The sequence below is a fragment of the Schistocerca piceifrons genome, chromosome 1, assembly GCF_021461385.2.
Source record: "Schistocerca piceifrons isolate TAMUIC-IGC-003096 chromosome 1, iqSchPice1.1, whole genome shotgun sequence".
Lineage (NCBI taxonomy): Eukaryota > Metazoa > Arthropoda > Insecta > Orthoptera > Acrididae > Schistocerca > Schistocerca piceifrons.
In genome coordinates this window covers 1,020,280,887-1,020,306,924 of record NC_060138.1, presented here as the reverse complement: position 1 = coordinate 1,020,306,924, position 26,038 = coordinate 1,020,280,887, and the positions used below count along the sequence as shown (strand labels likewise).

Genomic DNA, 26,038 nt, shown 5'->3' with positions numbered 1-26,038 from the left:
AGACATTCTTCTATCTGTGATTTTGAATCATTGTATGAGGTTTTCTTGTACTTAATTGGAATTGTATTAATTTACTGACAACAAGGAATGGATTATGGTCATTATATGGATTGTCGTATAAAGTATCATACCGTAGAGAACTCCTGCAAATGAGTGTTATGAAACTGTTTGTATTTCTTTAAACTGTCATGGGACTGCAGGACTCTTGAATCAGCCGGGAACATTGTACATAGAGCGTGTTAGTGCCAATCATTTGTTTGCGTGATGTTGCTCTGACTATCCAAATCATTTTCATATTTTATGCTGCCATTTGGAATCATTCTGACCTCCAGATATGCAGCTGCCCAAGAAACTCAAATCTAGACTCCAGTACGTGTGGCATCAGTCTATGGTGGTGTCTCAGGTTGAAGTAGCAACAAAGCAGTACTTCCTTTCAAAATGCTTTGGAACATTTGAAAAGTATTAGAGGTACAATAACTTTTAAATGAAGTTTCACAGGATTTCGCATAGTCGTTATTGTTCATTAAGTAGTGATTGTAATACTGCTTGTATGAGTGTTATAATTTGGCATTATTTTCAGAGACTTCAAGCAAAAATCATAAAGCTAGTTGATGTTTCATATGGAGGAGAGAATGGATTTAATCAAGCAATTGAGTTAGCTGCTGAATCTCTTCAGAATGTGAAATTCATTCAGGAAAAGAAGCTTATTGGTATGTAGTATTTTTTAATAAATGTTACTTTTTATCTGGGTTTTCAAAATGTACTTGAAGTTGGAATCCATTGTAAAATTCATGGCGGCTCTTCAGTATTTTGTGTTTTACAGGACGTTATTTTGATGAGATCAGTCAAGACACTGGAAAATATTGCTTTGGTGTTGAAGACACTTTAAGAGCGTTGGAGCTGGGGTCTGTAGAAACTCTGATCTGTTGGGAAAACCTAGATATTCAGAGATACGTGTTGAAAAACCATGTGACCTCAGAGGAGAAAATACTGCATTTAACTCCAGAACAAGAGAAAGACAAGACTCATTTCACTGATAGAGAGGTAAGATATTTCTCCTTTACAGAATGCATTTGAACTTCCAGATATTCCACCCTGGGGGTGGGGGGGGGGGGGTGGGGGGGAAGAAGGGGGGGGGTGTACAGCTGTACAAATGTAATGAAAGAGGAACAATTTTGTTTATACCAATTGGTATGTACCTTTATTCAGTAAAACAAGCCCACACAATACATTTTCTAGTGGCAATTTCTTTGTTGAAGTTGATGGCATGACACTAGGTGCACAGACTTTGTCGAGGACATTTCCTACGTATGGGAAACACAGATGGAACAATGCCAAATGTTTGTGTCTGGTGTTATTGTAAAGTGAAAACTGAAAATGTAACTCACTGTAGACTTCAATAAATGGCAACAGGAGTGTGCCACCAAACAAAATGGTGCACAAATGAGTTTCCTTGCCTGTAGCATTGCAGGAGTGAAATCCAGAAAATATTTTGCGTACAGCAGCAAGACCATTAAGCTGTGACATATCCTTCAATGGGGAATTCCAATCTGGTTTTTCACTGATGATTCTAATAGCAGTAGTTCTATACTGTGTAATGTCTGTAAATATGTAATATATTTAGTTTGTCATTCAGGATGTGGAAATTTTCTTGTAATTATATACTCATTCATATTTTGCAGAGTGGAGTTGAACTCGAGTTAGTAGAATGCCAACCTCTTTTAGAATGGCTGGCAAACAATTATAAAAGTTTTGGTGCTACACTTGAAATTATAACGGACAAATCGCAGGAGGGTTCTCAGTTTGTCAGAGGATTTGGTGGCATAGGAGGTATGTGTAAATGACTTTTTCTCAGAACAACTGTACATAAATTACACATTTTACATTGCAATGAAATTCCATAAATAACATTATTTCTCCTCTTTATTCACATCTTTAAGTTTGATGCTTAGTGTTGAGCTAAAAGGTGCAAAATACAATGGTTTCTGCATAGTACTGCATATCTTAATATATTTTTCCATAGTTGTAAACAAGGGCCCAGCTAGGGACTGCACTACAAACTTCTGAATATAATTAAAGGACTGTTATTTATATTTGTCAGGTGGTCTGTTTTGCACTTTTTAGTGGGTTGCTCTTCAGTGAATTTTATTGGACTTGACAGTGCAATATGTACCTTTGCACTGTTTTCTCTCCCTTGTGATTGCTCAAATTGAAGAGTTGTTGAGGTCACGATAAATGTTGTGTTTTCATTCAGGAATTCTGCGCTACAAAGTTGACTTCCAGTCTCTTCAGGCAGATGAGCCTTTGGATGATGTCGACCTAGATGATTACTAAGATCTTTTGGCAGATCACATTTCATAAGGTAGTTAAGGCAGTGCCCCGCACTTGATAGTTGCTGTAGTTTCTGCTGCCTGTACTGCCACAGTTTAGCATTTTGTTGTTTCTGCACTTTTGCATTTGTGCTTTTAGTTTTCTTAAATTCATTTTATTTTTGTGTTATAAATATACATATAAATGAGAATGTGTAAATTTTCTGTTAGTTGGTCTTAAAAATGAATGTTCAATGAATTAAGATCAGATTACTTCAGATTAGCTGGAGAATGTAGGTTTCAGTTATTTTACAGATTTTGCAGTCATTTTAGATGTTCAGTATATTACTGGGCGGTTCATCCTTTGCCTGTAGACAGTGAGCTCCTGTAATAATATTTTACATGAATTATCCAAGTATAGTAGTCTTCCAAATCACTAAATATTTAATCAGGATGATTGTATCAGAATGACAGTTCAAAGCAATAGAAAAAAGTTACTTTTGATAATGCATTTCAGTAATTCCTGTTAAATTTCTGATACTTGGCTGGGGACTTACTTCTGACTAAACCAAATTTCTACATGCTTTTTCTTGAAGGGGGAGAGTTAGTCTGCAGTCCTTTACTCATTTTTGGTTGGAAGCTTCTGAGTTATTTAGTATGGCATGCTATATTTGCATGGTTCATAGATTTGTTGAGATCACATTTTGTAACCGTTGAGCACGACTGAAGTATTTCCATTTTCAATGCATTTTGTCTCTTAAATTAGAAAAGCATTCAACATATTCTTACAAATGATTGACTTATTTGTATGTGTTGTAAGTTGTTTATGAAATTAAACTTGACTAATCCAGAGCAGAAGCAAATACCATCTGTATTGTAATGCTATATCCTTTCAGAATCAGTGGACAGACTGTCCTTGTCTTCAGTCAGTATTTTTATTTTAATGTGGGTTTTTGTGTTTCCAACAAAGATAGTATGTCAATTATGTCTGTTGGCTGACAGCATTTCCTTTGTTGCTGTTATTACAGTAGTGGTGTAGTTTTTTTAGAGTGTGGGAGTATTTTGTGTTGCCCTGCAGTGTGCCTTTTGTTATTCCTTTTGTCATTCCCAGAATCTGTAATTAACATAAAGTAGACTTGTATCCGTAGTGTGTAGTTTGTTAGTTGGCAATATAAACACTCGAGATACACTTGCTTCCTGTTTCTTTTACTGAATTTTGTAGAATGTAGTTGTTTGTTGGCAAAACTTATGTTGAACTGTTATAAACAACATTTGTGTTATACAGCAAGAAAAGTAATTACTTTCTGCGAATATTGTTTATCAAAAAACAGGAGTATGCTGCTATTATAACTGACAACATTTGTCTGCTGAGTTGTGTTTAGTCATTCACAATAAAGCTTTTGTGTGTAAAATTTGGCACTGATCTCTTAATAAGCATTAGGAGTGGTTAACAACTGTTAAAAGGGAATTAATGAGCCATAAATAGAAGTCGGTGAATTCTCTCTCTCTCTCTCTCTCTCTCTCTCTCTCTCTCTCTCTGAGCACTGATTAATAATGAAAAGCAATGAGAACAAGAAAAATTACAAACTGTAGTAATAAGACACAAACACATGGTTTTGAGGATTTTATATTAAATAACAGAAGCATTGCATTGAACAGTTGTGGAACTTAATCATTAAGTGACATAATGCGGAGCAGCTTTGGATTTTATAGTTCCTAAATTTCTTGTGATGGGACTGTAGTAGGAGGTAAGGTGGGATGAAAACGATGAGAAAAAATGAAACTTCCTGGCAGATCAAAACTGTGTGCCGGACCGAGACTCGAACTTGGAACTTTTGCCTTTCACAGGCAAGTGCTCTGCCAACTGAGCTACCCAAGCATGACTCACGACCCATCCTCACAGCTTCAATTCTACAAGTACCTCGTCTCCTACTTTCCAAACTTCACAGAAGCTCTTCTGCGCACCTTGCAGAAATAGCACTCCTGGAAGAAAGGATATTGCAGAGACATGGCTTAGCCACAGCCTGGGGATGAGAAAAAATACCAAATAGTTCATTTAGCAAACAGTTAAAATGTAACACTTAGTGTATTACTGACACTAGTTGTAAGAATTTCACCAAAAGTACAGGGCAAGAAAAAATTGTGGGGAAAGTCTGATCTTGTGACTGCAGTGAATGGAAAAACTTCCTTGTTGCTTAAAGATACCTGGAGTGGTATGTTGGAAGCAGCATACCGATTGGATGTTCAAGACTTGGTAATACTAGATTTAATTAATCAGTAATCTGTTGTACTGTAGTATTTCAAATATTCTGAAGGGAAACGTGTAAGAAAAGATGGAGCTCTCCAGTTATTATTTTAATCTGAATTTTATTAGCTAATATTAGAGGAGGAAAGTTGCTACTCACCATATAGCAGAGAGGCCAAGCCGCGATACACAACAAAAAGATTCACACTATTACAGCTTTCGGCCATTAAGACCTTTGTCAGCTACACACACACACACACACACACACACACAAACACACACACAAACACACACACACACACACACACACACACACACACACGAATGCAACTTGCACTCATATCTGCAGTATGACAACTGAAACCACACAGCCATAATTGTGTGAATCTTTTTGTTGTGCCTATTGCGACTCCGCATCTCCGCTATGTGGTGAGTAGCAACTTTCCTTCTCTCATATTATTACATTCCATCCTGGATTTTCCATTGTTTGATTTTATTAGCTAATTGTAGACAGCCTTTCATAACATAATTTGAGTGAATTATCAAGGTTGGTGTAGAGTTCTCGAAACTTGGGATATGAAGGTGTGAAATCTCATAAATGTGATAGTCACTTAAAAGTGAGACTTGCTGTAAATTTTCAGACTCTGTTAGTATCTGGACTAGGAAATTCTTATTGGCCAGTTGCGCATGTTATTACATAAGACTGATACATTATCTTCAGAAGTTGCTGGGTAGCTTTAGAAGAGATGCTATGACTGCAAGCAATCTGTGTTTTTCAGCTGTTGTGCACCGACGAGGGAAGTATCACAGTATGTTGTCACGCAAATTGTATTCATACATCCTAAAAATGGTAGCTGCTATGGACTATTAGAGCAAGAGATGTCATTAAATTTACCATGAGAATACTGTGTGTATGAATGATTTATTACACAAATGAATTGAGAAAAGTAGTCAATTATATGCAGTGAAACTCTCAAAGATTACTTCTCGACTGCACTATTGGAGACAAAAAAATGTGAGTCAGCAATAACAGCATGGTCAGTGATAGACAGTTCACACAGTGTGCACATTTGATGAAAGCATGTTGGTCACAGTTCTCATGGAAACACTCTCCTGTTAATCTGTATTTGAAACAGTACTCAAAGGTTGTTGGAAATACACCAGGAAAGTCTTTGTTGTAGCAACATTTAAAAAATACTAATTTGATTAAGTTGGAGAATCGTGCTGCTGAAAACTGGAAATATGATTGCAGGTGTAAGAAGTGGTCTCTCTGCCATATTAATGTCAATGTCAGAATATACCGTCGTTGTATCTGTGATAAACTTCACAAAATTATTGCACGAATGGAAGAAGAAAATGTCGGCACATTGCACTATGGTGGAATCAGCTTCTTCATGCATTAAATGCCTTAAGAAACTGTAAAGTTATGTAGTTCAGGAGTCGACCAAAAGAAGGGCTTTAGTGTTTTTATGTTTGTTTCCACATTACTACTGCTGCTGCTGCTGCTGCTACTACTACTACTACTACTACTACTACTACTACTACTAGGAGGAAGATTTTGAAATCCCTCTTCGCCATACTACACCATACTACAAGGTGTAAAACTTTGCTTCCACCTTTTGCCAATAGGTGGCGACAACCATAAGTAGTGGTCAATAGAAACAGATTGCAGATGTCAGGCAGTTAACTTGGACCTTGGTCAACATAACCTCCTTCAAACATTACTCAATATGTGTCTGCATCATAAAGCTGTTCTTGATTGAAAATGTTAGTTTAAGAGCCTAATTCTCGTCATTTGTGGGAAGTGTTACTATTTTGTTTCAATATGAAGAAAACAGTGGCTGAGCCTCATTGAATGCTCTCAAGTACATACGGTAAGGGCGCTACTAGTGATAGTAAGTTTCGTGAGTGGTTTCAATGCTTCAAGAATGGTGATTTTAACATCGTAGACTGGCATAGTGGTGGAAGAGAGAATGTTTTCAAAGATGCAAAATTGGAGACATTGCTGAGTGAAGACTCACATCAAACTCAAGAAGAATTGGCATGATTAGTGGGCACGACACAGTAAGCCATTTCAAAACGTCTCAAAGCTATGGGCACGATTCAGAAAGAAGGAACTTTGGTCCCGTGTGAGCTGAAACCAAGAGACATTGAACGGCATTTGTGTGTTTGTGAACAGGTGCCGCAGAGGCAAAAATTAAAGGGATTTCTGCATCGCATTGTGACTGGGGACGAAAAATGGATTCATTACGATAACCCTATATGCAAAAAATCATGGGGATATCCCGGCCATGCACCCATGTTGACAGGCAGACCAAATATTTACAGCTCAAAGATAATGCTCTGCATTTGGTGGGACCAGCTCGGTGTAGTGTACTACGAGGTGTTAAAACAAAGTTAAAGAATCACAGGTGCTCGTTATCGAATGCAATTAATGCGTTCGAGCAGAGCATTAAAAGATAAAACAGCTGCAGTAGAGCGAGAGGCACAATAAAGTGATTTTGCAGCACGACAATGCTTGACCCCATGTTGCAAAAGAGGTCAAAATGTGCTTGGAAACATTAAAATGTGAAGTCCTACCCTACCTACCGTATTCTCCAGACATTGCTCCCTCTATCACCTGTTTGGCTCAATGGCACATGGCCTGGCTGACCAAGACTTCCAACCTCATGAAGATGTCATAAATTGGATTGATTCGTGGATCGCGTCAAAAGGTAAACAATTTTTTCGACGCAGGATTCGTACACTGCCCTAAAGGTGGGAGAAAGTAGTGGCCAGCTGTGGAAAATACTTCGAATGATACACATATAATCAATTTGTTTCATTAAAGCCTCAAATGTTGGGGAAAAAGATGGTGTAAGCAAAGTTGTATGCCTTACAGTAGATTTGGTAGCAAGTATTTTGATATTTGGTAAATTTGTATCAATATTTGCAGGAAAATTGCTGGTGGGCCCAGATACGGGCATGCAAATGGGGTAGCAGTGTATCATTCATCATCCCAGGCATTATTGTACACGTGTGTGTGTGTGTGTGTGTGTGTGTGTGTGTGTGTGTGTGTGTGTGTGTGCGTGTGTGCGTGTGTGCGCGTGTGCGCGTGCGTGTGCGCGCCACTATGAATCCAATTGCACTAAAGATGTACTTGCTTCCCTTCACTGCAAGAGTCTGTCCAGATTGTAACTTTTTATCGAACCTTGATTGGTCAGCGTTAAGTGCTTGATATGATGACAGGTGGTGCTTTTCTTTGGTGAGAGATCTGATTTCTCTCACGAACTGGTAAGCTGTATCTAGAATGTCGGCATACATTTCAGCCAACAGCTTGCTAACTTTGTGGGCTATTTTGTAACAGACGATTTTATTCTTACATTTAAGTTCGTTACCCACAAGTGGAAGCTTTGAACTGCAGTGAATTGTGGGGGTGGGTTATCTTCATTTTCAGTGCCTAAAGTCTCAAGGTGTGGTCATGTATTATTGCGGTTTCCTGTCTCTTTGCTATAGAATTCTCGCATAATTCACGATTTATAATACCTTGCAGAATTTTTGGGTTTGACGAATGACTTTGAGTTAGCATGTTTTCAAACTGTTGTTACAGTCTTGCTTTTATGTTTCTTTTCTGTGACAACACTTGTAATTTTCAGGCACGGTTTTGTGTCAGCTGCTAGTCCAAGACAATGCAGACAGGGAGGATCAACATTTCCATCTTTTTCCATTGGTTATTCTTTGTCCATATCTTGTACGCTTGATCCAAATATGTTCTGGAAACTTCATTCATTTTCTTAGAAGAGATGACTCACAAGATGAGCTGCAGCTTTCCTATAAATCAGCCATTGGTGAAATAGCTTCATTCCACACTACCATTTCACTGTCAGTTTCTTCACTTGATGCCTGTTGATCTATTATGTGTAGTAACCTCTGCTATCCTCTTGTGTCAACTGTTGCTGTATTTGTTCATAAATAACTTTCTCTTCTCCTGTAGGTACATCTTCTGTAATACCAAAATACTCTATCAATAGTCACAGTTACTGTGCATCTCATTGTTCAGGTTGCAACACTCTGTAAACACACTTCTATTACTGAGTGATACTTAAAAGAAGGGCTTCGTTGGAGAAAGGAACCTAAGGAATTTTCTTTCTAGTCAGGAAGAAAAGAGAGTTTTGTTCTGTTCTTGGCAATGACTACTGTGATTTCTTTGTGTGCTAGCTGTCCCCTTGTTATAGTAAAGTTGGAGATAGAATAGCATATGCATATGAAATGCCACTCACAAATTAGTAAAATTACTGTTAGCGAAGAGTATCAGAGGGTACTTTAAGGTAAACTGACTGAATACCACAATTTAGATATATGACAGTAAAAGAATGATTGGGATTACAGAACTATAAATTTGGCTTCAAAAATATCTTTACAGTGTGAATCCCCTGCATTCCATCAGTTTCTGAATTTCATGGGATATGTTTAACAGTGTGAATCCCCTGTGTTCCATCAGTTTCTGAATTTCATGGGATATGTTTATAGGGAAAATCCAACAGCTTTGCCGCAGTGGTAACACCGGTTCCCATCAGATCACTGAAGTTAAGCACTGTCGGGCTTGGCTCACACTTGGGTGATTCACTGTCTCGGTCTGCTGAGTGCTGTTGACAAGCTGGGTGAATTTGGCACTTAAGGCCAATTAAGGAGCTGCTTCATTGGGAAGTAGCGGCACTGGTCACGAAAACTGAAAACAACTGGGAGAGCAGTGTGCTAATCACATGCCCCTCCGCATCCACATCCAGTGACGCCTAAGGGCTGAGGATGACATGGTGGCCACCTGGTACTGTTGGACCTTCGAAGCCTATTCGGACAGTGTTTGTTTATAGGGAATGCCACTCCCTGTGATTCATTTGTGTGTAAAAGTAAACAATGTTGCTGGAAGACCATGACAAAGTTGCTGATCAACCTGGTTCCAAATGTTTCTGATGAGCAACATGTCAGGTGAGGTTGTAGGACACCGTGGTATGGACAATTTTTCTCAACATGCTTGCATATTCCCCTGTGAATGCGGCTGGGTGCTAGCCATCTGAAATACGGAATGATGCGTTGTCCGAAGGATGTGTAGTGCCACAAGGGGAACTGCCCTGTATAAAAGGTGGTGGGAAGTACTGCATTGTTAATAGAGGAGGAGGAGAGCTCAGGGAGTTCGAATGTGGAGGAGTCATCAGTTGTCTACGGAGCAAAAATCCATCAGGGACATTTCAACCTTCTAAAGCTGCCCAAGTCTTATGTTTGTGATGTGGTCATTAAAAGTAAATGCAAAGGACATAACACCTAAACCATGAGCAGGCAGACCTCATGTGCTGACAGACGGTCAAGGACCATTGAACATTACAGGGGGTGGTTGTAAAAGATTGCATTAATCAGCAGAAAGAATTGCACAAGTTTCAAAGTGCTACCAGTAATCCAGTTAACACAATGACTGTGAATTTGGAGTTACGAATGGGGTACAGTGGTCGAGCAGCTTCTCATGAGTGACACATTTCTCTAGTCAGTGCTAAAAGTTGCACTCGAGGTTATGTGAAGAGCAGTGTCATTAGACAGTGGATGACTGTTCTTGGAACGATCAATTGTGCTTTACCCTGGGGCAATCTGATGGAGAGATTAGGGTTTGGCAAATGCCTGAAGAAATTCCCCTGCTATCATGTGCAGTGCCAACAGTGAAGTACGAAGAGAGTGGTGTTGCAATGTGGGGGTGTTACAGATGGTTAATATGTGGTTCCTGTTTTGCACTCACGAGAAACACAAATGCAGTAGGATGTAAACGTGTATTACAGCATTATGTTCTGTGTACAGTTGAGAAACAACTCGTAGACAGAGATTGTTCATGTCAGCATAAAACACAATTTGTAATTAAGTGGCATCACTGAGACGATAGTTTGTGGACAGTAGCATTCCTGAAATGGACTGACCTGCCAGGACTCTGACTTTAATCCTGTCTAACATCTTTGGGATGATTTAGAATGTCAACTTTGTTCCAGGCCCCAGCATCCAACATTCTTCCCATCTCTGGTTTCGACTTTTGCAGAAGAAGGGTCTGCTGTTCCTCCATATACATTCAGACACCACACTGAAAGTGTCCACAGCATAGTTAAACATGTCATACAGGTGACCCTTTATTAATGTGCATTAACAGCTGTCTAAATACATTTTCTCAGATTGTATGTTTTGCTTCTCAGTAGGCCAGTGACATTGTTCAATTCAGTCTAAGGTCCTGCAGGCTCAGAACATGGAAACCAGTGAAAGCTTTTGTGTGTGTGTGTGTGTGTGTGTGTGTGTGTGTGTGTGTGTGTGTGTAAACTACAGTGCAGAATTGTTGATGCAGAGAGATCTACACACATTGCTTCAGCATCAAGCTGGCAGGAATGTCAGAGTACTGTGGTACTTCATGCTGCTGCACACAAAGCAGTTGTCACACTGTGCTCTGGTTGCATTGCTTGCCTCAGTAGTCACTCTTTTGCCCCATATGATCCTCTTGTATCCAGTTGTTCACCACTGTCAGAGCACTGTGGATTGAAATGTTATGGAATCACAGGCAAATTGTTCTTGAAATCGCCCCTTTTGAACTGCCTCAAATGCAGACATTTTGAAATTGAACACCCCCTCCCCCTACCCCATTATTTCTTCATCATTTGAAACTTCTTAAATAGTTGAACATGGAGCTCTTCTGTCTCTCAAGAGTTGGTGTTCCTAGGGTTTGGTGTGCATTGTTTGCATTTTATGTATTACTTCCTAAGTAATTACATGTCATTGGTATGCTTTCCTAAAAAACATGTGAATTAAAATTCATTCAGATTATTCTTCCAAGATGTTAAAACTTGAAGAAATTTTAATCAGGTTTTAAACCAGGAATATAGCCATAAAAATTTCACTTGACTGACAATAATATATAAGATACAATGTAGTTTTAAAAGATCTATTTTCAACATAGTCTACAAAATTTGCTCTGAATCTCTTTTAGTGTGTGCAAAGACCATTTTTGATCCCTTTACTGACAGTGGTAAAGTTCTTCAAATCTCTGTATGCTCCTCACATCTAATGGTTGTTGGTTTCACCAGCTGTAGTTCATTTGTTGTGACATAGATTTTGAAACTTCCTGACGGATTAAACCTGCGCCACATTGTTGCTTGAACTTGGGACCTCTGCCTGTTGCTTGAAAGTGCTCATCAACTGAGATACCAAGCATGACTCGACTCATCCTCAAAACTTTACTTGCACTGGTACCTCATCGCCTGCCTACCGAACTTCTGGTACTGGCAGAAATAAAGCTGTGAGGAATCGTGAGTCGTCATGCTTCGGTCTTTGAGTTGATAGAACGGAAAGGCAAAGCTTGCCGATTTCCAATCTCGGCCCGATGCATAGTTTTAATCTATCAGGAAGTTTCATATCAGCACACATTCCTCTGCAGAGTGAAAATTTCATTCTGGGATAAAAATTCTGTCACCAAATGTCTCTTGTGCATTTGATGTTTTTGAAAATATTCATACCACCAAATAACAAGGCCATTGGGAAGTTTAAAGGCAAAGTAGTTATTCCCTGAGACATAGGACATATACTTAACAACAAAATTAATATTTCTTTTTGTGGGCTATGGGAAGTGTACTTCCAGCCAAATTGTTTTGTTATGCTCATGGGAAGATGACGTAACTCCTCAAGATGTGCTTGACATTTTGGGGTAGAACGCTGTGCAAGGTGTATGAAAACTGGTACGGCAGTCAGTTTTGGTTTGTTGTGAGTTAATTACTAATGTCACTTATGAAGTTCGAACACATCGATTTGTTTCTACATTACATTCTACAGTGATTTGTTGTACCTTGGCATACTAAGGGAAGTTAATGGAAATCACACAATTTTCAAATCTGCGGCATAGCATGTGGATGTTTAGTGTTGTAAACAGTATTTTGAAGGTTTGTGTAACGACAATCTGTAACAGATCACAGAATGGCAGTGGGAAGAATACTTCCTACAATAGGTTTTGGTCACCTGCATCACAAAAACAAAATTACAAAAAAAGTAAATTGATTAAAACTCGAATATGGTTAAAAAAAAGCTAACCTGACCTGAGTCACTAGCAAAAATGTACCTGTGAAAGGGTTAAAATTGTTTTTGTAGAGTTATCTAGCCAAGCTGTTCATCAAACACAATTGAATAAATGATGAATAGTCATTTTGTGTTGGTTCTTAAAATCCTTTTGGATTATGTTACCAAGGGTGGAAATGGCAATGTACAAAAGTTTTCTAAGCAACACCCCATAATATCTAAAAGATATTTGCAAATGTTCTACCACTGCCTAAAAACATTACACTCTAAACTAACTTTTTAGCAGAAGTTGTTGCTGTTAACATTCTTCACTTTTTCTTCACAGTGGCTCTTCCTCTCAAACAAATTTGTCTTGAAGAATGGGTTTACTCTGGAAAGTATTTCAAGCCCGTCTCTTTTTACTGTTGTGATAAGATTGAAAGATACAGACTAAATAGTTCACTCACTTCCCCCTTCAGTTTAGCAATTACGGAATGCCAGCAGCCGTCAGTCTTCAGGGACTGAGAATTAAGACGAAAATATTGGATTTAACCTCTTATCGTAAAAGGCATCAGTCTTTCAACCTGCTATTGTTGTGCTTGTGAGCACAACTGTTAAATTCCTGAGTTTTTCATTGTGATGCTTAACATGATTTTCAGGCCTGAAGGACATTAAGGTGATGACCTCAAGAGGCTGGTGAGCTGTGCCCCCCCCCCCTCTCTCTCTCCCTCCCCAGTTGCTCAGCTAGTAATAGCATATCCCACTTTCATTTAAAATTACAATATCACATACGTCTTATTCTTTTTCACATTTTCTGTCTAGACAGTGCACAAAAGTAGACATGTGGAATTTTAAAATTTGATGTCATTAAGTTGAGTTGTTGTTTGTTTGTCTGTTTTGGGGTCAGTATTGTGCACTTGCTTAGTCAACAATTGTCATGCACTACCGTGTTTTGCATTTATTGTTCAGATATCGCACAGAATGTGCAAACAAAAGATTGATTCTACTGGGTATTGTAAAATAAATGTGAGATTCAAAGTTATGTAATTATTAAGTGTCCTCCTTGAACTTAATATTTGTTAAATTTGTTTGTTCTGTCTTATAATAATTTCAATATGCTGCTTCTTCTTCTTCTTCTTCTTCTTCTTCTTCATCAAACAATGCCACATAAGAACACCAGCTGTTGTGATCCTGTAGAAAATCTGTGCCTGTGGTAATAATAGAAGCAAGGAGTAAATCATAATGTAACTGCTAAGAATACAGGTAGTCAACTCTGTCATCACTGAGTTGTTCTGTGCAGATGTAGTTATCATTCTGAACATTATATAAGGTGCTGCAGAGAAACAAAAAAATTTGAAATAATTACAGAAATGGAGTATTACTAAACGTCATCCAAGATTCAAAATGTTGTTCAGGACTGGAAACCACATTTTAAAAATTGCGTCAGTCAGATGCTGACCATTTTGCGCACACAGCCAGTAAGTCATTGTAGTGGGTTGTGCTAAGTGCGGCACTGTGTTCCCCAGGGATTTTGACAATTTCCAATTTCGTCTGTAGTTTGAGGTAAGCCAGTGTTTTGGTGTAGTCTGATGCTCACCAGACTTCTCCGTAAAAAGAAGTCGGATTGAAAGACTGGCCCAGTTGCCCAAATGTTTCACTGCTACCATAGACTGTCTGGCAGTGTGTGAGGTGGATCCGTCTTGTTGAAACCAGGAGTTGCTAAGGTGTCAACATCGTGATCAGCTGTCACAGTGACGTCTGCACCTCATTCGTACTTAAAAGACGACTTGTCACTCCACGGCCTGGAAATGAACATCATTCAGTAACTCTGATATTGTGTAACGGTTCCTATGAAGTTGATTATTGACAAAACATTTAAGTGAAAATTGGCTTCATAACATATCCAGAAATTTTAAATGAAGTTTGCATCGTCAGTGCTTTAGCAAACAATTCTTTTACAAATTTAGGATCTGGTTAGTGTTGCCTAAACTCTTGTTGTGCAGCTGTAAAATTGTTGCCATGTTTGTGAAACACGCGTGCAGTGACTACCTACCCTGAACAGGTATTTCTGCTGGCAACTAAATGTATGATTGCTATGTAGCTCAGCACCTTTCGCCCCCCCCCCCCCCCCCCCACTCCCTCCACACCTTTCCCATGATGCAGGGGCTTTGGATATCAACTTCAAATTGATGCTAATTTCATGCATGGTGGAATTATAAGTTCACGGTGGTGTGTGTGTGTGTGTGTGTGTGTGTGAGAGAGAGGGGGGGGGGTTGTTGATTGTAAAGTCTGGAAATGGCTTTATCATTTAATCTCTAACACCAATTATACAAAATGATGCAGCTTCTTTTCACTATCCATACTGTAGATTCCTTGTTCTAAATTTTTGCTCCACTGCATCATAGAACAAACTGTTGCTGCTCAGTCCAGAGTTGTATGGCCACTATTTTGTGCACTCTTAAACAGTCTTCAAGTAGGATCTTCATACAATATCATTAATGTACTCAAATGTGTGTAACCTGGAATTCTGTGAGGTGATAAAATTTTACTTCAGATGTTCACTGCGACAGCACTGCCTTGATCCATACCACTTTGTGGCTTCCCTCGTTTATCATCCTGCTGAAGGATAGGTGCAGAAACTTTTTTGTTTGGGATCCAGTAACATGATTTTGGGATCCAGTAACATGATGGATATTACGTAAAGTTGGGTTTTTGTACACCTTTTCATCACATAACATGTAAATTATTTTGTTGTTGTTATTGGTTTGTTGTGTTTTTCATTTTCTATGAAGTAAAGCAAAAACGTTATTGTAATGCTTCCGCATGTCTTAATTGTTTCCAACAAATATAATCAGTTCTAACAGAAAAAAATCGTATTATTAAATATAACTCTTTCTAGCTGCAATGTTTATGGGATGAATTAGCTGTCTTTGCCATGGACTAAGGCATTAGCCACTGAGGATGGGTCGGTGACTAAAGGGTAGTTACTGGCTTAAAATTCCAAAAATCTGGGGTTAAATTCTGTGTTGGGTCTCATACATGGTCTTCTTGTGCCGCTTGCTTCACATCGTATACTTGCTAACGTGAAAAAGTGACAAAATAGCACCATAATAGGAACATGACTAGTAAAGCATAAGTTTTCAAACCAAACTTACACATTATTGGTTTAAGACAGTTTTGTTTTACTTGAGTCACAGTGAACAGGTGAAGTGGATGTATTGCAACTACACACTTGATCTATACATAAGGTAGTGCAATTGTTTTGAAAGTTAACAAATGGATTACAGCAAGATAGTTAAAAAACGGATTTATTTTGGTTATAATGCTTGCTTGCTAGCTACTGATTGACGGTTGTTAACGAGATCAGAGCACTTTCTGTAGCCAGAGTAGGATAGCATTCTCTGTAACACAGTTAGGGTTCAGATGTGATGGCTGCTTTGCACTATCAGTGATAGGTCCTTGATTCCACTGTTTGACAAACTGCATAAATAATTTAGGTGTAAGGAGTCCACTTGTTGTCTGATGCACGAAAAAAAGGGATGAAAAGGTGCTTAAACACACTGACAGGAGAGCAGGTGGGGACAGGCAGGGGAGGGGGGGGGGGGGTATTTGGGTGAGGTGATTAGAGGGAGAAGGAATCAGTAGGGGGTGTTGCCCCCCCCCCCCCCTACTGATTCCTTCTCCCTCTAATCACCTCACCTGACAAAAAAAGAATGAAAAGGTGCTTAAACACACTGTGCTGCGATAACAGGACAGCACGTGGACTGGGGGCTGAGGGTTGTCGGGTGAGGAGATTAGAAGGAGAAGGAATCAGTGGGGGGTGTTAAAAGGAGGTGGCTGAAGGCTCGGAGGGAGGCAGGTGGTGTGCAAGGTAGAACAGGATGCAGAGGCAGCAGGTGTATGGATAGGATAACTCCCATCTCTATAGTTCAGAAAATCTGGTGAAGAGGGGGGACACGGAGGATCCAAGACACCACTGGTTGTGAAGCTGTCATGTCAGCAGAGCCTGTTGTGCCACTGGGAGGTCAACTTTTTGGCCACAGTTTGACAGTAGCCATGCATTGTGGTTGGTGGTTACGCCCACGTAAAATGTGCCGTGCTGAGATTGCAACGGAGCTGGTACAATATGACTGAATTCATAGGTGGCCCTGCCTATGATGGGATAGGATAAACCTGTGACTGGACTGGAGTTAGTATGTGTTGGCTGGGTGAATCTGGAAGGTCTTGCATCTGGGTCTTTTACATGTGGCAAGGGGTTGCATGTGGAAGTGGCATATGGGTGGACCAGAATGTTCTGTAGGGTGGGTAGACATCAGAACACCATTTTAGGTGGGGTGGAAAGGATTGTGGATGTGGTCTACTCATTTCTGGTCAGCATGTTCAGGAAGTCGATGCCTTGCCAAAGGACCTGGTGAAGTTGCTCCAGTCATTGTTGGTACTGGGTGATAAGTGGGAGGGGGCTCCTTTGTTGTTTCTTTGGAGAGTGGTGGCTGTGGTGGTGCAGTTAGGAGTGTGCAAGAAATCTGGGCACTAGGTTTGAGGGATAGGCCTTTGAGACCTGCAGCATGCAGATACCGTCAACAAGTGGTGGGCTAAAAGGGATTAATTTTTTAATGTGCAAAGGGAGGCAGCTACCAAAATGCAGGTACTGCTGGGTATTGGTGGGTTTCGTATACAGAAACATGTGCATGGTGCCATCATATACAGGTTGAAGAGGACCAAGTAATGCATACGGGGAGAAGTGTTGAGGTTGTGGAGGAATGACACTAGGGTATCTTGACCCTGGGGTAATACTATGGAGCTACCAGTGAATGTGAACTAGACAAGGTGTTTCAGGTTTTGGGAAGCTAGGAAAGTTTCATGTGTCTAACACAGCTACCCATCCTAGTTCACCTGCCAAACTGCAATACCAGCATTTTGTGTCCAGCTGGAATGTTATGTGCCTAAATTATTGAAAAAATGGTTTTCTTGGTTTACAAAGCCCCCTTTCTGCAATACACACAAATGTTTGGCTATTTGAATGCTATTATTTGTAATTGGTTCTAATACCTTACTTATTGTTTCGTTGTCAGTTGTAGTAAACAGTTAGCGAACATTATAAAGATAGACAGAAGTTATAAAGAAATTTATCATTTTGCATTGGTGTGTTACTCCTTGTACTTTGAAATTTCTTAATAGATAAAAACTGCAGTTTATAAGTTTTTAAAGAGAAAATGGTATGGTTATTGTCATTATGAACTGAAATTTATTGTATTTTTCAGAGGCAATTTACTGATGTTTTTGGTATGTTGTTTGAGAAAATAGGAAAGTCAGTTTTATTGTACTCGCGTAGAGAATTTCCAAGGTTTTAACTATCAGCTTTGTACTTTCTTTATAATGCGTACTTGAAAAATTTGTGTTTCATGACATTTCTTAGACATAATTTAATTTTATGCATGTGTGGATGTAGTGCGAAGTGAGTGTGTGTGTGTGTGTGTGTGTGTGTGTGTGTGTGTGTTTGTCTGTCTTGCATGCTCAATGATATAAGTCATTCTTCTTTTAAACTTTGTAGGCTTCTTATCTTATTAATTACCTGTGAATTTTATGAGCAACATTTATACAGTATTAAAATTTAATTTTTATTATTCAGCTTGCTCATATAAGTGCCCACAAAACAGGTGAGTTTACTTTATTTAGTTTTTGTCTAAATAGCTTCTTTCAATTATTTTGTCACTTTTTGAGAACCAGGACTCTTTCTTTACATTATGAAGACAATGAAGAATTGTGTAAAATATTTTTAATTATGTCATAAATACCAAAGTTTTTGCTAAAAATATTATTTTCCATGTTTTCATTACTGTGACAGTTGCCATGTCTGAGCTGAAAGTCTTAAGTTCAGAATGTGATGTTGCAATTGAGAATATTACCCTTTCTAAATGTTCGTTGCTCTTGATACTAAATTTAGTTTCTGATGGTTTTTGTTTTGGTAAAATGACATACACTAATTTACTAGTCATGTTTAAGTAGAAATGTCAGCTGCATTCAATCTTCAGGGTAGCACCAGTTACGAGCAATTTTTCTGTTAACTGTGATGGTAGAAGCTGATAAATTTACAGCTTTTCTGCTGGGCTAGTTTGAAGAATCCCATAGATTTGTTTTCTTTGGTATCAGATATTTTGAGCAGGTTTTTGTGAATAAAACCTTTCATGTTGTATCACTTTCAAAATTATTTCTGTGAAAAATCTTTTGTAAAAGTTTGTGAGTGTTCTTGAAGAATAGGTCCTTGTCATACACTTACTCATCCAAGTGTAATCCTGACTGTATCCAGTTGCAGAATATTTCATATATATTCCTCTTTGGTCTTCAGTTAAGACATGTGACCTGTGCATGCGATTGATTTTTCTAATGCAGCCTGTTCATTACATCTTGTGTCACTTGCTGGACTTTCCGAAATAGCAGAATCCAGAAATAAGATTTCCTCTCTGGGTGTAATACTGTGAGAAAATCTGATGTAAATGTGTGTGTGTAAATATTTACAGTGAATAATTTGACATTTCAAATCAAACACAATTTTAATCTGATTCAGAATGTTGCATCATGTAGAAAAAACAAAAATTATTGAAATTATTTTGATATCAGTTGAAGCAGAAAAATTATTGAAATTGTTGATATCAGTTGAAGCAGAAGAAAAAAAGTGAAAATGTGCATGCACCGAGAAAATGCTTATACCTCAAATTAGATTATCCAGCATAATGTGACAGAAGATAAAGCAAAATAGGCTGAGTTTTATAACTTTTCTCTGTTTTGACTCCATCTGTACCATTCAAAACACCTTTTTAATACCAAAACCCAATTTTATTAACATTTCTGACTTCTCCTGTAATACATGCTATTTAAAAGTGTTGAAGTAAAAGCTGCATCCCTAAAAAATGATTGTGGGAAACAAACTGATGTGCTTATAAAGCTTGAATGTATGATCACACATGTGAAAAGCCAGGCCAAACAAAAAGGATGAAATGTACAGGTTTGAAGTTTTAAAGAGTGTCTTTGATAGATGACCATTTCCCCTCATTTAGTGCTCTTTCATTCTGAAATATTGCTCCACTTATGTAAATAGATGATACCAGTTGGTATTGCTTCCTCGTGCTTAATAGTGCACAGCAGCACTGCCTGTCATCCTGAACCCTTTTGAATGTGGGATGAGATTTCTCATGTCATCCAAATCTCTCATGTCATCTAAATCTGTTTCCTCCTCCTCCTCCTCCTCCTCCTCCTCTCCTTTTGTGTTACTTCCCCCTGCATCACGATTTCCATAGTATTGTTGTCAGTTAGTTCACTAACTTGTTCATTTTGTCATCTATTCTGTGACTTCCTCTGCATCAACATGGTCAAAGCACAGTACGTATTTGAGCAACAAAATGGTATCGTTTTCATCTTTGTCTTCAGTTTCACACATGGATTCGAAGTTATAATGTTCATCACTACTGTCTATAAGGATTCTCAAAGACCTTACTAGTGATGCGTTAGTCTCTTCCCCTGCTTCGGCCAACCACCTTATGACATCTAGCAAATCAATCCTCTTCATTATGGTTACACAGTCTTATGATCAGTTGCTGATATTGACAAACTGAGATGGTGATGGAAATACTTATTCTTTAACATTACAAGTATGCCATGGTCCATCAACTGACAAAGAGCTGTCATATTTGGTGGTAAAAATAATGCTTTGATATCTCCATCTGTGACTTTATTATTGGCATGATGTGAAGGCATGTTAAAAGCAACAGTAGAGCTTGCCGCAGTAAATTGTCTTTCAAATATCTCTACAGCTAGTACAAATTCATTTTGGAACCAGCTTTCAAAGATTTCTGAGTTCATCCATGCTTTTTTTGAGTATAATGTAGGAGTAATGATTGTTTTTTAGGTTTTTGAAAGATCTAGGTTTCCACAATTTCTCTATTAATGTAATCTTAAAATTTTGTCAGATAAATCACTGCAAGCTGGTATAGTACAGTAACTAAATGCTTTTTCTTGTATCCAGGTACCACAGCTTCCTTTTTTAAGCAGTCATTTTCGTTGGGAATATTTTGTAATTCAAATCACTTCTGTTGCAGTTCTACAACTGTCCACCAGAAATTCCCTCCTTGTCAGTTATCTTAATGTCTTTAAACAATGGCACAACCTCTTCATCAGTTGATAAATTCTCTCCACTAATGGCGGTAGAATACCGATTCGTTTTTCCCTTGATCTGACCATCCATCACTGGCGATAAATTCTGAATCTTTTTCCATTTACTGCTGAAATTGCAGTTCTTTTTCCTGCAATATTGGCCCAGTAATGGGCAAACCTTTTCCTTGTAAATGTTAATGCCAGAAATATAAAGCAGTAGTTTTAGTTGCTACCAATCCTGGCAAAGGGCTTCTCTAAGTATCATTTGTTGAAGAGTGGCTGTTTATTTATTCAATACAAACAATACAGTAGTACCCTATAACTGTGGCTTCAGATGAGTTAGAAGCAAAAAACATGCAACAATTTGAAAGGCTACACAGCATTGTAGCAGGGTCCACTTGCCTAACCTTTGGGAAAGTACAGTACTTAAAATAGATTAATCCTCATTTTTATCACAGAATATTATTGTTTTGATATTAAGTAGGCTAAAGTTCTGCCCCTGGTGGTCTCTGTCAAAAGCCATATTTACAATATGTTGGAGAAGTCTGTTGTAATCGTTGCATTTCCAAAACTAAAGCAAGATAAAACACTAAACTGATATAGGGATAAGTTTGTCGTAGTTTTTTGAATATCAACTACTTTTATCTAACAGTTTCTCCTCTTGTAGTTAAACATTGTAAATCACAGTAAGGATACCAAATTCTCTGCACATTTTCTTTTGTTTGTCTTCTGCTACCACTACTTAGAAAATTTCAGTAATTTATGGGATACAAAATTTGGGGCAAGATTTATACAGATTTATTAAAGTAGAGTAAAATTTTTTGTCATCTTTTTTGTCCACTATAAATATCCATATAGTCCAATTCTGTATTGTTCATGTAAAGTAGGTGTGACATGTTGATGCTTTTGTGTCTGTATAAATTTCTCAAGATTTTTTATCATGTCCATAGTGCCATCTGTTGAGTTCCCTGCTTCCAAACACTCAACTCTTCCTATGCCATTATTTGTGATCTGGGGCTGTTTTCTTGCCAGAATTCTCTGTGTCCTGTAGACTCACCCAGTATTAACACATTTGTGCGTGCAGTGAATTTCCCTTTCGTTATTCCTAAATGTAATCAACTTGAGTTTTGCAGTCACTGGGTCTTAACTTGCTTAACTTTTTTATTCGATTAATCTGCGTTAGATGCTCCATATGTTTGCTATGTTTCCTTCTCCTTCAATTCCCAACACTTCTTTATTCAAGGAAGTTTCAGGGAATAAAATTACTATCATATCTTTTAACTGTTACTTGAAAGCTGTTATGTGGAACAGTCTCATCTGTGAATTATTTGTGAAATTCATCATTTGGACTCTAATTGTAGAAAGGATCTAAAATTTCAGAAGGAAATTAGCCGATGTCATGACAGCAAAAAAAAGCTGTTCTGTAACTCAGACTTCTAATCTGATAGTTTTCACTGTGAGTTTAATATGCTCCACTATTTCATACCTTACCTTAAAATGAAGAAAACGGGATATTAGTGTGGTGATATTGTTTCAGTAGGCAGCTCGAAAGCCCATTATGTCAATTGAGATTCATTTTATGACTTTGAAAGTGTAACCTAAAATGCAAGCTATGTAAGACAGAAATGACAATTGTTTCTTGGAGTGCTGGTGAAGCTTTTGTTTGAATGTCATAAAGATGAATACTGTTTATTGTTGCAGGTTTACTTCGATACAAGGTAGACTTCCAAAGTATGCAGTGTGATGAGTTGGAAGATGATCTATATGACATTGATGACTACTAGGAAACAATTGTAACATAGTTTTTATCTGAACTGTCGTCTGCATGTGGTGGCCAAGTCTCCGAACCATGTTTTTGATGTTTGTGAATGTTAAAGTTTTTGTGATTATAAAGAATGCCTTTATACTGATTGGAAGAGTGCATTAGTCAGGTCTTTAAAAACATGGTTGGTGGAGGAACTTTAAAATAAGACTGCCATGTGGACAAAGAATAAGAAATTTCTAGTAAATACCACAGAGTTGACTTCACTGTCAAGTTACACTGAACAAATGAAATGCTCAAGGTACTGACTTAAGACCCTGAAGTGCTTTCTCAAAGAGTTTTCATTTGGTTGTAACAGAGAATTGGAAACAATGAAAATGTTTATTCTACGATTATTTACAATTTTTCATACCGTTATGTTTATACATTTTAGTTATTTATGTCAAATGTTCCAAGATAAGCATCCTTTGTACCTGTGCTTCACTTTCACTGCTGTAAATTTGAGATTTAAGCTGCTCTATTATACAAACACACCAGGAAACTTCTGTGGATCAGAAAGTTCAAGAATTTCTGGTGTTGCAATTAACCTGTTTATGGAAAGATTCTATTGGTTAAGGTTTTTAAACTAATAACCTGTAAACTGCCATTGATAGTGGAGGTAAATTGATGTTGATTGCAGAGTATTGTCATGTTTAATTTCTGACACTATATACATATATATTGTGGAAATGAATTTCTTTGTGCATTTTGGCACAACTTTAATATTAAACATGTGATGGAGCTCCTTTTGTTTTATTTATTTATATTAGATCCTTCTACATAAATGATACTAGACTTTCTTTATAATTGTTTTAGAGTATGGGGTTGTACTATGTAAAAGAAGTAATCGGTACATAAAAGCTTTTGTAATTCTGTTTGTCAACAGTTTAATATATATTTTGTATGAAATTAGCAGTTTCATTTCATCTACAGTATGAAGCATAGGTGCAAATTGAAATGCTGATCTGTTACCCATTTTCACTCTGTACTAAATTTTTGAGTAAGATGAGAATAAATCATACAGAGTGATTTCTGGCACTACTGTAATTTTTTGATGTGGGGACAAATGTTTCTGGTATTATTAGTGACATGCAGTTAAACTATATATGGCTAATCACAAAGGAACTTAAAGTATTCCTTGATTTGTTGTATTGATTTGAAAAGTGATATAAAAATGTTCGCAGTTGCTCCCACCAGCTCCAAGTGACCAGAATTTAAAAACATTGTTATTGAGTGAAGCATATGAATAAAAGTGAGTGTCAGAAAGTTGAAGTTCATAAATGTCTAATTGAGATTTTGATGGTCTGTGTGTGATCCAGTCATAATCAGCAATTAGTGACATGTATCCATGCATAATTTGCACAGCTTCTGTAGAAATTTTGCGCATTGAGTCAGCCTAAATGTTATGTAAACATAATTGGTGTGTGTGGCATTGTGCTCTGAACAGTGGCATAAACGTCATACAAATTTTTGAGATGAAAACACGTTGCACACATTTGTGTGTATTGAAGTAATTTTGTTCATTGTACAAACTTCAGGGGGGAAGAATGCCTGGCAGCAAGATGTTTTAGAGATTCTGAATGTCATTGAATGAAGTTACCAAGCAAGGTTGTACAGTGGTTAAGACATTGCTCTCCCATTCTGGAGCACTGGAGTTAAAATTGCTTGCTATTGAGCCATATTTGGGTTTTCTACAGTTTCTCTAAATGAGTCAACCTAAGTGTTGTCTCAGCTCATTTTAAGAAGACTCAGATATTTTTCACTATCCTTCTGTATTCATTGCTTGCTTAACCTCTACTGACCTCAACATCAGCTGGATTTTTTAACTCGCAATCTTCCTTCCATGAAGAATGATTTCGCACGTATGAAGAACTCCTGTAGAAAGATGAGAGAAATATTGTGCTGTGCAACAGTGTTGTGATGTTTTGCTGCAGTTTTTAGATGTTTTTAATAATCTTTTAGGTGTATTTTTCTTTTTTAAAAGTGTGCGAAGACCTGAAATGTTATCTTTTTGTGGTAAAATGTACCCGAATGGAAATTTTATCATACTTATAGGTTATGCAGTATGCTCTGTGAGTAGTTTGCCCTAACAATTTGGGAGCAATCACAGAATACAAAAATCAGCTTTTCAACATTAACTCCTAGACTCATGCAACCTACTTTTTAACAAATTGGGGCTTACAAAAGGATGGTCTTTTATACTGTCTTCGTTGTAATAATGGAACAAGAGATGATTATTGAGAAGTGTAACACCTTTATTTGTATATTTTTATAAATCTGTAATGTACTGTTTGTATGAAATGAAATATTTGTTAACAGCAAGGTAAGCAATATTATGAAAATGTTGCTAAGCTTTCAGGTGACAACATACTTCAGAGCTGAATAGCACTGAATACCTATACTTACACACATACACATACACTTGCACAACTACATTGTACTGTTGCTGAAGCTCACCCATGTACAGATGCATGTTTATGTGTTTATTGATCACTCTGTGCCTTAGATATTTTTGAGAGCTCCTCCCATTATTTATATTCCATTTGGAACATTACATAATTGTATTCAGATTATGGTAAGTTAAATTACAGCCTAAACCACAATGAATGTGGTGTAAACTCCTACAGGAAGAAGTGAACAGGAGGACCTAAAGAAAATTATGAAACAGAGATTACACAATTGGTATTACTACGAGATGAGATGCTGTAGCTTTGGTAATGGCTTCAGTTCGGAAAGGCAGTGTCCCTTCAAGTTTCTTCAGGTCTGCAGTGTCCAGCTGAAGCAGCCCATAGATGATTAGATCCCAAAGAGCCAGCACACAACAAGAAAGGTGGTTGCCAGATTTCAAACATTGTTCCAAGTAGTCAAATATTCTGTAGGTTTTTGGTCAGCTTATGCAGACCCATTTCACATTATTGTTGTTGGGGGCTTCTGATTTGTATTCTGCATGAAGGCAGTTGGACTTTGTGGAAATCAATTCCTTTTATGTCTTGTCACTTTCCTCTGAGCAGAAAATATCTAGTCAGGTTCTGCTGTTTGCTGGTGCTGAAACTTCAGGACTACAGAATTTCTTTTAGGGTTTGATCTGTTGTATTTGTAATTAATGAATAAAACTTCTATAAAGTCACTTTGTTTGAGAGACTAAAAGTGCTTCTTCACAATACAATGTCAGTCTACGATGATAACCATAATGCCAGAGATCAAGATATTAGTTTGTAGGAATATGCATTTGTTTAAAAAAGTTAAGGAAGAAATTTTGAAACAGTCAAAAAATAATAATGTTACATAGCTAAAGACTGCTTCACTTCTATCGTTGCTTAGTATTGCAGTATAATTGAAAAGGTTCACAGCCTGGGAAGGCTGCACCAGTCAAGGTGCAATAAGTTGCCCCAGTATTAGTCAAAACAGGAATGTATAAGTGCAGTTCTGTGAGCGTGGCTGTCAACAATTTGAAAGATGGAGGGGGGGGGGTGTCCAAAGCCTAATAATAAT

At 37.8% G+C, this 26,038-nt stretch overlaps 2 protein-coding genes across 4 annotated transcripts in view; one reads left to right on the top strand and one right to left on the bottom strand.

Annotated features, from left to right (window-relative positions):
* The window catches only part of LOC124714971 (eukaryotic peptide chain release factor subunit 1), a 51,422-nt gene extending 28,132 nt beyond the window's left edge, over window positions 1-23,290 (top strand). Inside the window, exons 6-11 of one of the 3 annotated variants that reach the window (XR_007005649.1) lie at window positions 581-710; window positions 824-1,044; window positions 1,683-1,830; window positions 2,255-2,362; window positions 18,227-18,254; window positions 22,447-23,290. Coding sequence is in view for 2 of the 3 variants with exons in the window: in XM_047243068.1 (XP_047099024.1) it covers window positions 581-710; window positions 824-1,044; window positions 1,683-1,830; window positions 22,447-22,529 (582 nt within the window). In the remaining variant the exon portion in view is untranslated. The remainder of the gene's footprint in view (window positions 1-580; window positions 711-823; window positions 1,045-1,682; window positions 1,831-2,254; window positions 2,363-18,226; window positions 18,255-22,446) is intronic. The other 2 variants (XM_047243076.1, XM_047243068.1) reach the window with 2 other exon arrangements.
* LOC124777299 overlaps window positions 23,028-26,038 on the bottom strand; it is a 29,064-nt gene continuing 26,053 nt past the window's right edge. The window contains exon 2 of the mRNA XM_047252655.1: window positions 23,028-23,094. Within this exon, the coding sequence (XP_047108611.1) occupies window positions 23,028-23,094 (67 nt within the window). The remainder of the gene's footprint in view (window positions 23,095-26,038) is intronic.